The sequence below is a fragment of the Triticum aestivum genome, chromosome 6B (assembly GCF_018294505.1).
Source record: "Triticum aestivum cultivar Chinese Spring chromosome 6B, IWGSC CS RefSeq v2.1, whole genome shotgun sequence".
In the NCBI taxonomy this organism is placed as follows: domain Eukaryota; kingdom Viridiplantae; phylum Streptophyta; class Magnoliopsida; order Poales; family Poaceae; genus Triticum; species Triticum aestivum.
Window position 1 is genome coordinate 23,355,244 of NC_057810.1, and position 14,963 is coordinate 23,370,206.

At 46.0% G+C, this 14,963-nt stretch overlaps 1 protein-coding gene and 1 long non-coding RNA gene across 2 annotated transcripts; both read right to left on the minus strand.

Annotated features, from left to right (window-relative positions):
* Positions 1-422: 422 nt before the first annotated feature.
* LOC123133213 (uncharacterized) lies at positions 423-1,815 on the minus strand. The gene is made up of 3 exons (XR_006465193.1): positions 1,565-1,815; positions 916-1,236; positions 423-644 (listed from the first exon to the last, which is right to left on the minus strand). It is a non-coding gene; the product is annotated as an uncharacterized lncRNA (long non-coding RNA).
* An 11,167-nt stretch (positions 1,816-12,982) lies between these two features.
* LOC123135470 (uncharacterized) lies at positions 12,983-14,624 on the minus strand. Its single transcript, XM_044554549.1, has 3 exons — positions 14,129-14,624; positions 13,551-14,043; positions 12,983-13,218 (listed from the first exon to the last, which is right to left on the minus strand). Exons 1-2 carry the CDS (start codon positions 14,568-14,570, stop codon positions 13,571-13,573), a joined length of 915 nt encoding a protein of 304 aa, XP_044410484.1. The 5' UTR covers positions 14,571-14,624; the 3' UTR covers positions 12,983-13,218; positions 13,551-13,570.
* Positions 14,625-14,963: the final 339 nt, after the last annotated feature.

Sequence of the window (14,963 nt, forward strand, 5' to 3'; positions counted from 1 at the left end):
TCCCAAGCCAAGTGTCGCCCGCGCACCGCTAGGGCTGGACACGAGCCGAGCCGAGCCGAGCTTGATCCGAGCCTGGCTTTGGCTCGCTCTGGAGCGGCTCGGCTCGGCTCGGCTCGCTCAGCCAACGAGCCCACTTTAGGTGGCTCGGCTCGTTTTTGCAATGGCTCGGCTCAGACCGAGCCGGCTCGTGAGCCAGCTAGCGCCATAACATTTGGGAGGTAGCAGAACCTGTTTTTACATACCATTTTTGATCTTCTACAGCAATTAAACCCATAATTTGTAAAAGAAGCACTTTCTATTGCTAAAAATGCAACATCTAGCAGTCTATGGTTTAAAAAATGATCATAGTGATGAAAAATAAGCTTTCTTCTATAGAAAGTGTAGAAATTGAACAAATATGACTAAGAAAGAATTGGGCATCATTGCTTTTGAATTTTGGACAGCTCCTCCTTTGAACTTTATACGGCAAAAAATATTGAACGTTGACATCCAAACAATGCAATTTTGCATAGCATAACACTTAGTGCTTTGACATCAAAATGAGAATCTTTCTCCTCAAACAAAGTATCTTACTCATCCTCTTCCTCCTCATTCTCTTCCTCCTCTTCATAATCCTTCTCTGCTTGCTTATCATGCTCCATTGCCTAGCACAGAAAAACAGCACACACATGAGCTTGGACACGCATATATTTGACTTTTTGATAGCAAGAAGAGCACATCCATGAGCTTGTACAAACATATATTTGACTCTTGGATACCAAAAACAGCATATGCATGAGCCTGTTCAATCTTATATTTGACTTTTGGATACCAAAAACAATACATACATGAGCTTGGACACACATATATTTGACCTTTGGATAGCAAAAACAGCAAACACATGAGGTTGGACACGCATATTTGGCACAACCATACCGGTGAAGATGCAGTCTCCCTCTCGGAGTCGTTTGCGAAGCCGTTGGCAGGGGCGATCGTGGCACGCCCGCTGGCGTCGGCGGGGTCAGCAAGACGTCAAGGCGGTGGAGCTTTTTTTTACCCATAATAACAACTCGGCGAGCGGGACATTGCCGTAATCCTTGGCCCGCTTCCTTGGCAGCGACACAGCCCTTGCCCTTCCCCTTCTGCTTCCAGGGGCAGGCGGCTTAGCCTTCATAATGGAAACCAAATTCCTCTCTTTCTCCTTCTCCTCCTCCTCTCCTTCCCCTTTTCCTTGTCCATTCTTGCGACAGTGGGGCTCTTCACACATCAGCAAAGAACAAATGGTCAATCATCAACAAAAATTTACATAGATAATAATCAGTCTACATAATCCAGCAGAAATAAATTCATCGATCCATCAATCAAATTGGTGCAGCATCCGTCCTAGCTAGCGGCACTCTCCAGCCAACGAACACAAGCATCCATCCATCAATCAAATTCAGCATCCATCCATCGCGTTTCCTAGCTAGCTGCGCTCTCCAGCCGATAGCCACAAGCATCCATCCATCCATAAAATTCGTGCGTGTGTGTGCGCCAGTGCAGGGAGCTAGGGCTAGGGATGGGAAGGAGAGAGGAGATCGCTTACCTGCCTGTGTCGTTCAGCGAGAAACCAGGGGAGACCCGTCCGCCTGCGTCCGTTGTGGTGAGGGAAGGCGGCGTCGCCCGTCGCCGTCGATGCCGCCGGGCAGAGGGGTGGCGGCGCCGGGCAGAGAAAGGGATAAGGGCGAGGAAACTGCTTGCGTGCGTGCTCTCTCTGCTGTGACCTAACGCGATGCGAGGCCGACGGGGGATTGGGCTGGGCCTCAACGAGTCACCGAGCTGGACCGGGCGGAACTCGGCTCGGCTCGGTCGGGAGTCGGGCCTATTTTTCATAGCTCGGCTCGTTTAATTATCCTATCGGGCCGAGCTGTAACGGGCCGAGCTGGAGCGAGCTTCGAGCCGAGCCTAAAAGCTCGCTCGGACGTCCAGCCCTACGCACCGCACTATTCTCCCTTATCTCGCTGGCCACTACATCTTTGTTGTAATATTTTCCGTAACATCACCTATGTTGAAAAAAGTAAAGGTAAAAAAATCTGCAACAAGTTCTCTATTGCAAAAAAAATGCAACAAGACCTCTGCTACAAAAAAAAAATTATACAACAAGACTGCGTGTTGCAGAAGTGAGGACAACGCTCAGACACAAGATTACTTAGGATCTGACGGCTTGCAGCCTGGCAGATTTTAAAATGATCCGCCGACAACGCATAGCACGTCCCATATAAATTGATATCAGGACCATGTATACACTGGCGAGGGCCACGGGCGGCGCGGACTATGGGTGTCCGCCCCTGCCGTGGCCTCGGTGGTGGTGGTGGAGGCGCAGCGGCCGTGGCAGATGGGTGTGTCGGTTGGGATCCAGGCATCATGTCGGCTGGACGATGACAGCAGGGCAAATGGGCTCTGAGTATTCTTGCCGTTCAGCGACAATCCTTGGGTCCCCCTTGCCAGTGGTGGGGTTTTGCGTCGGTGGCCTTGCGCAGTTCTGCGTCAGGCGCTGAGGTGGCGCGGCACAGGGGTGTGACCGGTAGGGAGGCTGGCTGGAGGGATGGGTGGCGCCGACGTGCTCGGGCCCCCGTCACTGGCACAGGGGTGTGCCGGTCCGGATGCGTCCGCTCCCCCGCCTCCCCCATTCCCCGGCCGTGTGTTGGTTGTCGCAGCTCCGACGATGTTCAAGGCAGGATGTATGCTGTGGTTGTCGGTCGGTGGTGTTCCTTCGGTGCAAAGTTGATCTCTTTGGATGGTCTTGGGGGTCTCTGGATGTTGGGCGGCGGCCCTGGTGGCGGGAGGCGAGGCGTTCGGGGGCGGAACCTGCCTCTTAGGTGCGGGCGGGCAGCCATGGTTTTGAGGGGGACGTGGCTGCAGGTGGTTGGCGGAGTAGGGGTGTGTTGGAGGGGTATGAGTGTCGGGGTTCATCCCTTGCACAGTTCATATCTGGCCGTTGGTGGCGGCGTCCGTGGACGTCGTATTTTTCTTGAAGGCTCCGTCGCGGTGCTCCTGCCGCCCTTGCGTCGCTCCGGGTGAAAACTCGATCTGCGGATGGGACGGTGGCGGCTATCCGTGATCGTACCCTTCTGGGAGGCACCGTCTTGGAGCCTTTACTTCGTCATTGTCCATCTCACCCCTGCTCGGTGGCTCCAAGTGGTTCTTCGTAGCTCATATTTAGTTTGCTTGGTTGCCCGACACCTTTGTATCTAGCCTTGGGTGTGTTTGTGGTGTCGTGTGTTTGTTCGGCTCGCTCGGATGTATGTGGTGATGGTTGCTTTATAATATAAATCGTGGGGGAACCCTTTTTCGACAGTGAATCTCAGAAGCAATAGTCGTCTGAATTTCGCGAATGATATGGCCAAGTTTTCAACCATTGCCATCCTTGATGTTTATTACCACTTCCTTGCAGTCTGAGGCAATTACCGCCTGGTTTAGTCCCGGATCTGAAGCTAGTGCATGCCAAAGCTTTAAGGCAAGCCAGTGCTTTCAAGGACAGCTGGTTCGATCGGTAATGCCTAGGAACACACGAGCAGAGGCGTCCAGATAGATTGGTTTGGATTCCCAACTAGTCGCCAAAGGAAGATCTTCACCTTTGAAGGAACCTCTATCTTCACCTTTGAAGTTCTTCTTGGCCACTAGAAGAATCACCGCGACCTTCTAACCTAGCCTCTCGACGAAGTTTAGTTGATACAAGCAGTATAATACCCGGGCAATCCCAGCGGCTGCCAGGGTCATGGCAACGGAATCCTTCTGTGAAAACCCATACATGTTCACAATGGATGTATAAAATGGGCGAATAGCTCCCATGCGACGTTGTTGGTGTGAACTGTCTCTGATGCGACGTAGTTGGTTGTAATAGTTCGCATGCGACATCTGCATTGGAAAAAATAGCTCCCATGCGACACTGCTGCCTAATCCAAAGACACATGTTTAAAACTCGAATCAGGTGAGCGGGACCCACAGCATGGGACCCACTAACTTATCCAACTCAGCATTGGTCAGGTGAGCGGGACCCACAGCCTGGGATCCACTAACTTATCCAGGTCAGCATAGGTACAAGAGGACACCGAGCCATGCAGCACCCGAGCCCATCCTCCCCCCCCCCTCCCCGACGGGCGCCCCTCCCCGACCGTTGTTGTTCTTCTTCTCCGGCGACGACGGGCAGCAACGCCGTTCCGGGCCGCAACCTGGCAATGTCGAGCTCCGCTTCAGCCTCCCGCCGCTCATGGCCGCGCTATGGCGCAGTGCCCATGACAAGGTGCCCTGCATGCCCACGTATCGCACCCCTGAAGCGGCTAGTCACAACGACCGACAAGAATGGCAACCTTGGGCGGGAATTCGTGAAATGCGAGAGCAAACCAGAGCAGGGAAAGGTGAGATTTTACTTCTCAATATGCCAATTTTGGTTTTTGTCTCCCAATTTCAAATTTGCCCATTTTTCCCCATCGGATTTGGGATTTAGGGTTCATCTTTCCTATTTCAGAAATTGAAGCAATGCACCCATTTTGAGTGGCTAGATGAGTACATAGAGCGGATTCAACTGGAGGGTGCATCAGGGGAGCTCGATTTACCGTTGGAGGCGGAGAAGTTGGGCAAGTTTGGATCGGGCGCATCTGGATCTGGCAATTCCATTGGGGGCGCCCGCCCTTCCATGGGTGATACTGTGGGGGATGCAAGAGTGACGGCAGAGCTGAAGAAGCTGAACAAGCAGATGAAGAAACTCATCGAATTGCAGAAGCAGGGCAATTTGAGGGCCGGACTTTTTTATGTTTGTGTAATTGCTCTCACATTTGTTTATGTGATGATAATTAGTCGTAAGTGAATAGATTGGGCATCATTTGTAATCGTAATGATATGTACATTTGAATAAAAGTGTTGCGCTGTACGAATTCGGCATGTCTTCTCCACTCTGTTTCGTTTTTCAGTTCTTCAGTTCGTCATCAGTTTCAGTTTCAATTTCAGTGGTAGAGGGAGAAAGGAAAAAAAATGTTCGTCCACAGTTGCCCGAAAAGGCCAGGCCCATATAGAAGTTAGGCAGGGCCAAATAGAACATATCCAGGCCCATTGATAAAAGAAGTGTAGCTAGTGCAAAAAAAAGTGCAAACGGTCATTGACATCGATATATCTTTTCGCCTTTAGGTTATTTCACAAATGTTAAGTTTCCTGCCTTCACCTTTTTTTAGATAACTCATCTGATAATTATTGGAGCTATTTTTATGCATAAGCTATCGTGTCCGATTGTAGGGTCTCGTGTTGTTTCGGCTAAAACAAAACGTTGGTTCTAGTTAGCAGTCTAACTTGCAGTCTTTGTGAACCAAAAAAGTTGCAATTGTTTGATTCTAGTTTATTTCAACCAAGCACCATTTTTATTTTTTTTTGATTTGTGCTATGGTGTTTTCAGAGTTTTTACTCGTGTGTTTCAACCGAAAAAGGTTGTGCCACTTTCAAAAAAAGAAGACATATAGTGTGCCCCTAGTAGCATCTCCTTACAACATAGAGGGGCATCCCCTTACAACATATAGTGCATAAAACATAAAAGGAAGATAATTAACTAGACACATGCTAACAACAACTTATATGATTGGATCATGTTTTAGTGCATTTTTTAGTTCACATGGACACATAAATAAAATGCAATGGAGAAACTTTGAAAACCCCATAGCACAAACCAAAAAAAAAAGATAGCACTAGCCCGAAAAAACATTAATAGATAGCACGATAGAGGGGCATCGGGTACCCTAGTAGCATAGATAGATAGAACATATAGAGGGGCATCCCCTTACAACATATAGTTCATAAAACATAAATCTAGATAGATAGAAGACACGGGCACACATGCCCGAACCAACACAAACACAAGCTAGATAGATAGAAAGACTCGCACTCGAACAACTCCTTGGTGAAGATGTTGTAGGTCGTGAACGCGATAAACTCGCATCCACACCAGAACACCTGGCCGAGGAGGTGGTGAGCGTCGTGGGGGTTGGTGAAGGTGACGTGGAGGCCGATGACGAGGCCGTTGGCGTTGCCATCGTACTGCTCGTGGAGGTGGAACATGGGCGGAGTGCCTGGAGGGAGGTGGAGGTAGCCGGCTTGGAGGAAGAAGCGAGCCAACTCTCTAGGGCCCCTCCACCTTGAGATGGCCCACACCCTCAAGCTATTCTCGACGATGACTCCGGCCGGGTACTCCCTCTCCGACACGGTGCGAGGGCGACAGTAGGTAGGGCCGTTGAACTGCATGGTGGCTCGAGTGGTGGATTTGGCTCGAAAAGACGAAGCAGAGGAGGCTTGAGAGATGGGGGAGATGAGTGTGAGAGGGATGAGGAAATGGTGCCCTTTTATAGCCGCGTTGCAGCCGTGGTCAATGTGTACACGGTGCCTTCTCGATCGTTTTCTCTTCTCCGTTCGTACTGGCATAGAGTAATTGCGGGCATTAATTCAAAAACGGCGGGCAGAGCATCCAAAGAGGCACCGGCGGCACAGGCGAGATGCATCGTTTCATGCACTTGCATCGGCGGTGACGCCGCGTGGGAAACATGCCCGTTCATCCGCGCGTGACACTGAAAAAGGAGCTGCACCACCGACACGTCCGTCCCGTGTCTCAGGTTCAAACATGCATTTGTTAAAATAGCTAGGATGCGACGTACCTATACGCTGCGCCCCTGCCGTGCTTTACTGCGTCGATGCGTGCATGCAAGCCCGCGCCCCTGCCGTGCTTTAATGCGTCGATGCGTGCATGGGACAGAATAGCTAGGCTGCGACGTTGCATGGCATGCATGGGACAGGGACGGCCCACATGTCATTGACCCTCTCGCATGCAGCCCATCACCCCCTCTCGACGGCAGTGCGCATGCACGCCAGGATCTGCCGGGCCCGATCCGCTCAGCCCAACGGTCACTGAGATGCTCCCCCGCTCAACGTTATCTGTTCGTTAGAGAGAAAAAATGGTGGCCAATCAGATTGGAGAATCAGGGCTCCCACGGATCGCCCCTCCGGAATCCTTCTAGAAGGCCTATCCGGCGGCCGCAGTTTGGCGTTAGGGTTAGATCGACGGTGGACGTTTGGCGCTAGGGTTACATGGGTTTTGGAGGCAGTCAACGGGGTTTTGAAAGGTTTGACCGAACATTCAAATGTGTATAACTAATTCAAAAAAAAATCTAAAAAATGAAAAACCTGCGCATGTAGTATTTTTATGTTACATAGTTACGATATAAAATGATAAACTTGATCTAATGATATTTGCATGAAAAAACCTTCACAAATTGGACTATCTCGACTGAGGTTGCATAGAGTACAAAGGAGTGAGAAGAGGGTTTGAGGTTTTGTAAATGCAAAAAGATCAAAAATCTCACCTTAGCTTCATTTTGGAGTGACTAAGGAGGATCTGAAGTTATTTTTTCATTTTTAAAATTTTAAACTTGTTTTATTGCTGACTTTGTATTAAAGGGTGTTTTTTCAAAAATAAATTAAATAATATGAATACTTATTCAAAAAAAGGTGAGACTTCGTATTGATCCTATATAGGTATAATATTGGGTGATTTTGAGAAGGTCGAAAAAAACTTGCTTAGAAATGGGGCCGTTTTCCCTTACTTTGGAGCCTGTTTGGACAACATTTTCAGTGACTATGAGTTGTACTTCACAAAAAGGGTTGGATTTATGAACTAAAGTGCATAGTAGTACATAAAACAATGCAAGATCACAGAACAAACAAATGAGCCCCAAATATATTGGAGATAGGTTCACATTTGAATCTCGGTTCAAATTTGAATTTTATTTCAAGTCAAATCAACATCATAGCACATAAGCTTTCACATGAAAGAACATAAGTTTTCACAGCAAATGACAACAAACTTAAGTTTTCACATCAAATTTGAATGATTTCGACTCTATTTCTTTTGCTTCTTTCTGCCACCCGATTTCTTCTCCTTTTTTCCACCGTTTGGTTCCACGGCGCATAGTTTGTTGATGCTGATGCTCTTGCTTTTTGGCCCCTTGGTTTTCTTGCCAACTACACTAGGCCCCCTCAACTTTTGCACCTGACCATGTCCCACTTCTTCAGTTTGCACTTCTGCAGATTGAGTAGATGGCACACATTGTTCAACTACTTCAGTTTGCAACTCAACACTTGGCAGCACAACCTCCAAACATGGCAACACAGCTGTCAAAGCAGATTCGCATGGCAGCACAACTGTTGCTTCATCTCCAACAGTTTCAGATTGCCCTAGCGCCTGCAAAACAGATTCAATATGCATCACATCATCCAAAACAGAAACACTTAGCTCATGTTCAGCAGTAACAGTTTCAGTTTGCTCCATATCTTTGTCACCAAACATTATCTGCTTAGTGCTCTTCCTTCTAAAGCCATTGAGTCTTGCTTTTTTCACTGGCCAACATTGTTCAACAACAAGAGGTGGGGCTTTTTCTACACGCTTCCTCCTAAAAAATAAAGCATTTGACTTGATTAGATACTAGAACAAGTAGCAAAATCAAAAACTTGCAAAAACAGTAACATAAACATACTTTGGCCTCTGAGGAGTGTAGATGCATTTGGATGAACCAATTCTGTGCCCAAGTACCTCACACAACTTGCACCTATTTTTTTTTACCTTTTTGAGCCCTTTTGGGCTTATCATTATTTTCCTTTTCCTTTTCCCCTTCTTACTACAACCACCTTTCTCAAACCAAGCTTTGAATCTGCTCTGTTTTGGCCTCCCAGCCTTTCTTCTAGTGACAGGGGGACACAAGATAAATTCTATTTCCACCTCAGGCCACTGAGATTGGTCAGTCAGTGCAGGAATTGGACTTGCATATGCAGCTTTGAATTTTTGTACTGAATAATACTCATGCAAATATGGGTGCATATTTAACCTGGGTTTAGATGCCAAAAAAAGTATGGAATGCTCACATGGTTTTCCAGTGTGTTGCCACTCTTAGCAAGTGCACTCATGCAACTCAGTATTTACCACATGCCTCTTGCCACTCTTTGTATCTCTAACTTCAGCACCCCACAAGGAAGATTTCTCAACAGATAGATGTGAAAGATTTCTACTCCTGTTGACCACCTGTTGTACCACTGCTGGAAGCTTGTCCCCTTCCAAAATATTAGCAATTTTTCCTCTTAACTCCCACAAACGCATGATCATGATCCTTATTTGGTCCACCATGTCATGCACAGGCAAGTCTTTCAAATCCTTCACTTTGTTGTTAAAACTTTCTGCCAAGTTGTTATTGATATGATCACATTTTATGGCAGTATTAAAACCTGATCTATACCACAACAGAGAATGGTGGGTGTTCAACCATGAAGCAAATTCATTATCACTACATGATGCCATTATCTTACCAAGGTGATAGGAATGTGTCTGTTTGGTGTATGATCTTGCTGCTGGCCACATGCGCCCAAATTCATCTCCTCTGAATTTTTTTATCAGATTCATCCACATATGTCCAAAGCACTCCCTCTGCTCAGCATGGGGGAAAACATTTTTTACTTCATTTTCCAACCCTTTACATGCATCTGTGTGGATGGCCAATGGAGAAACTGGCCCTATGCATCTTTTCAGTTGCATCATGAACCATATCCATGATGCCTCTGTCTCTGATTGAAACATTCCTATTGCAATTGGGAACATCCAGTTGTGTCCATCTAGAGCATTGCATGCAGCCAACTGACCATTCCACTTTCCAGTCAAAAAAGATGAGTCTATGCTCAAATATGGGCGACAACCTGCTTTGAATCCATCTATGCAAGGCTTCAAACACATAAAAAACTTGCTGAATAAAACCCTGCCATCCTCTGTTACCTCTGTATCTATCTCCACCACACTCCCAGGTGACCTCTTCTCCACATCTGCTTTAAAACTATACAACATCCTAAATGTATTTGCCCAGTCACCATACAATGATTTCATGGCCCTTTGTTTTGCTTTCCACACTGTGGTATATTGCAGCTGGATGGGGTACAGCTTCTCCAAGTCAACTTTAAGCCTCTTTGCAGTAGTGTTTGGAGTCTTGGCTAAAATAGGAGTAATCTTCTCTATAACCCAAAGCTGTGATGTCATCTTTGAAACTCTTTGTGAAGTGGTCATACATGTATGCTGGTGTGGTATTTGATTTACCCTTACTGTACTTCCATCAGGTTGTAGTCTGGCAGACAAGTACCATTTGTAAGGATTGCCACCACCATCATAACCTTTGCACCGAGCATAAAATTTCTTTCGATCAGTCCACATAGTCTTGGCATCAAACTCTTTTTTCACTGCATAGGTCCTGAAAGACATCCTAAACTCCTTCATGCTTGGCCACAACTTTCCCACCTCAATAACTGGGTTCTCTTTGTCATACAAACAAACCGGCTCATTATCATCTGCATCATCCACATCATCTGCAACCTCTCTCATCAGCTCTTCTTCATCCTCATTTGCATTTCTAGGGCCTGTGTTACCATCAGCAGGCAAAGAACTATCACTCTTCTCCTTATCTTTGTCATCGACTTGAATGCCAAACATTTCGGCCATATCAATGTCAGATATTGGTGTAATGACCAAATCTGTTTTTTCATTCAACTCTACTACATTCCAGTCAACAACAATCTTCCTAGCACCATAGGTTCCCTCCTATCCATCTGCATCAATCCCTGTATCTTCAACTACTACAGTCGGTTCAGTCAACAATGCCAACATCTTCTTTTGTGAAACCCACTCATCATCTTCCACCTGTGCAGCCAGCTTTGATGGCACATAACCAACTCTGGAATGAGTTTGCAGATCAATTAGCTCTGCATAAAATGTTACTTGTTTGCTTGCCCACCCTTCTTGCTGATCAATTTCAGCAACCATGGATTCTCCATCTTCAATTCTCACATATTCACCATTATAGTTATCGAAACGTTGCAGAGATACCTCTTGTTCTGGACCCCAAATAATACTCTCCCCAATTCTCTCCACCAAATTGCCCACGGCCTTCTCCTTCATGCTCTCCAATTCCTGGGGATCAACATCTGCAAATTCGACATCCAACCTCACGGTGGTATCTCTATCAATGTCTTGGACACTGCCATCATTGAGCTTGGCTTTACAAGGAAAAAATTCCACTATAATTGTGAATGTGGTGGCAGAACCTGAACCTCCCCTGTTTTGACAACGCGTTTTGTCAATGGCAAGCACTACCAAATCGAGTTCGATAACAGCTAAAAGAGAAAAGCCCGAAAAGAGGGTGGCATTACTGATTTGAAGCACTGTCTCCTCGCTCCATCTCATCCAGCCCCATCTCCTATCCAATCGAGATTCTAAAACGCCAAGAAACGGGCGGGGGCAGCCCGGCAGCATGAGGCCACAAATTTATCCAAAATTCAATGGAATGGGACTAGTGTTTAGAAAATACTCACTCGCAACAGGCGCTGCCGAGAAAGGCGCTCCACCACCGGGCTGCGCAGAAGGCCCGGGCGAAACAGCCCCCGGATCCAATCGAGATTCTAAATCGCCAAGAAACAGGGGCAGCATGAGAACACAGATCCCCCAAAATTCCGGGGCGTGGGACTAGGGTTTCAGGCTCACCTCGCAATAGCTCTGCTGCTGCCGAGAAATGCACTCCACCACTGCGGAGAAGAAACCGCTGCCGGAGAAGATGCTTACGGCGGCGCCGCTCGCCCAGTCCAGCACGGGCGAGTCGAGCACGGTCACACAGTCACCGGTCGAGTCGTGGACGGTTTACTCTTGACTACGTGGCCCTAGGTGGACCCACCAGTCAGAGTACATAACCCCCAGTGTCCTAACTAAATCTCAGCCTAACTAACGCGTAAATGGGCTATCTTGCTTGAGCTATTTATGCGTTGGGAGGCGTCGCATGAGAGCCATTACAACCAACTACGTCGCATGAGAGACAGTTCACACCAAGGACGTCGCATGGGAGCTATTCGCCCGTATAAAATTCCCTTAAAAAATATTATGATTCACAAGCTGCACAAAAAAAAAAAATCCCAGGCCAAAAAAAATGGCCCATTTTCATGTACATATTTGTTTTTTTTCTATGCCATGTACTATATTGTTACGAAAACCTCCCTAAACTAGTTATATATGTATTTGTGTATGTACAAAAAAACTGTTTTTCTTAGATGCAGAACTACGTTTTTTTTTAAAGTCCTCACTGTAGCCCGTCCTCTATTGGCACTTTTCGCTCCATCGATCCCTAATGCTGCTTCTTTGCTCATCGGGGTTCACCGAGTTAACTGGTAAAACAACAAGGCCGATTCTGGGATGTTGCATAGCTCCACTCTCCACAAGAAGCAAAAGAAACCGCATGCCCCGTGCAGTGTTGTTCAAACGGCCTATGTTGCGCCACAAGATGTCCTCAGTGAATTCATAGCTCCCCCTGCGACATTCCCAACACCTATTATATATCAGAAACATTACAGTTTTGGCAAAATCAGGCTTAGAATTTTAATGCTCGACTGCGTTGTCCAACAAATGTATGTATGTATGCAATGTATAAATCTCCATCAAGTATGTATGCAGATCACGATCAGAATCGGCTGTACATTCAGATATGACAAGTTATGGGTGGGTTCCTTCATGATGATACAGTATAAGATTATTGCTTCTAAGATTATGGATGGCTTCCCTGCAACATTCACGATCAGAATCTCCATCTTCGTAAGTTGTAATCATACCATACCGCAACGCAGACTCAGGGCCTGTTCGTATTCACTCCACTCCGTCAGATCCTTAGCTCCACTCCCAGCTCCTAGTTTGCTAGCTCCCCAGGTCAAATGAGGAGCAGACAACTTGTTCGGCAACTAACTCCACTCTGCACTCTGGATTACAGGCTCCCCACAACACATCAAGCTGGTTTGATACTGGTCAATACGGGGATCACTTGTTGTGCCAATGTTAAAACACAGTGCAGACAAATATGCTGAGTTTACTGAAAATAATGCTGAAATTTCACACATAATTTCTTTGTGCAAAAATTCACTTTACCGCACAAGAACGCTTCAGCATGAGTTTGCTGAAATTACATGATTTTAGCAACATAAACAAATAGGATTTTTTTCCTAAGATAAACACAAACAAAGGCAGCATAAACACATGTACTTTGTAGACATCACTCTAGTCCAGTGGAGGTCCTGCATTCAACACATGAAAACCTTTATGCAATGCTGGTGATTGCTTGAATAGAACCAAAAACATATATACTCTGCTTCGGATGGTTTCACCTACAAAATTACGAAATTTGTTAATACGTACAAATACACATCAATTGTGAAAGAAGCAAAATCATGTTGTCATTGAACTAGCTAAGAACATCTTCTGGATTCTAGACTTATGCATCTTGCTACAAGGAAATAAATGACAAGTAATATTGTGACTAATATTTCAGCTACTAACAAAGGCAGTGAACAGTTTCGACATGTTTGGAGACAACATTCACTTGTTTAACTTCACGACCAGTCATCTATGAGAAAGCATGAATTTATCAAGCAAGGTAAAAACTAAATAACTGTAGCAAATAAAAACACATGAATGTGGTAGAAACTAGTATACTCACATTTATAGCAGAAGTGGAAGTCACCAACCAAGAGCAATATTAGTTGCTAGTCTATTACGGAACAGGTCCATGTCTTTATCACTAGCCTCCGAGGTTGACACATCTGATGCATTCGGAGGGATGGCATACCGTTGATACCTTGAAGGGATAGTTGGGACATAGTTGGGATCTCTGTCGACTCGAAGAAAGTGAAGATCACCCTTATCAAGATATCGAACGTAGTTGTGAAGGGTCATAGTGGCAGCCACTATCATCTTTTGAGTTTCAACTGAATAATTGGGCATCTTTAGTAGAATCTGCCACTTCATTTTCCACACACCAAATGCTCTCTCGATCACATTACGCTTGGATGAGTGTATCTTGTTAAATTTCTCCTTAGGTGTTCTTGGCGCCACACCTCGTTGAAAATCAGGCACGTGGTACCTTTCTCCCTTGTAAGGTGCGAGATATCCAGGTCTATTAGGATAGCCCGCGTCCACAAGATAGTACTTACCTACAAACAACAAGCAGATTGCATGTAAGGCCTATGATTTGTTTACAGAATTTAAATAAAAGAAATTATTATAGGAACTACTAACCCTTTGGAGGATGAGGGAAGGTATCTTTGTCAGCTTCAATTGCATGATACAAGACACTGGTATCATGCATAGAGCCGGGTTGACCAACTGAAGTGTACATGAAATGCATGTCAAAATCACATATTGCCAGAACATTCTGTGTTGTTGATCCTGACCTTCCAATGTATCTAACTTGGTCGCCAGCAGGAATGGTAGCTCTGACGTGAGTACCATCTAGTGCGCCGATGCAGTCCTTAAGATGTGGATAAGCCCTTCTATCCTTTTGAATCCTTGGGTGCACACTACTAAAGTTTGGGTCCTTAGGTTTCAGGTAATCTGCTGCCATCTTAACCACACAGAGTAAAACCTCATGAAACTTCCGGTGGACTGTATCTCCTGAGTGCTTGAAACGATTTTGTGTTCTCCTATTAGACTCGCAACCCCCTAATGTCCACAAGAACATTGCAAGCGCTTCATAACTGCTTACGAAACAGGTTGATTTGAAGCCATACTTTCTGACCAACAAGTCATGCAATTGAAAGAAGAGGCGTGCGTTCATCCTCAACATGGTATATGTTTCTCCAGGTGTTGAGACTGTCTCCTGCAGCCATCCGAACCCACTGAGAATAGAATTCCTTGGGTCTGCCTTGATCAAATAGTTGTCACAGTACTTCCCTGCAAGTGTTGATGCACCGGCATAGATGTTGGACATTGATTGGACATGGTGGCATACCCTCTTCTTCCTTTCTTCATAACTATCACTATCATTGTCACTATCCGATGACATCTGCACATACACAAGTAACAACAATTAGTACTTAATTATCAACCAGATTAGTCATAGCAGAAAGATAAG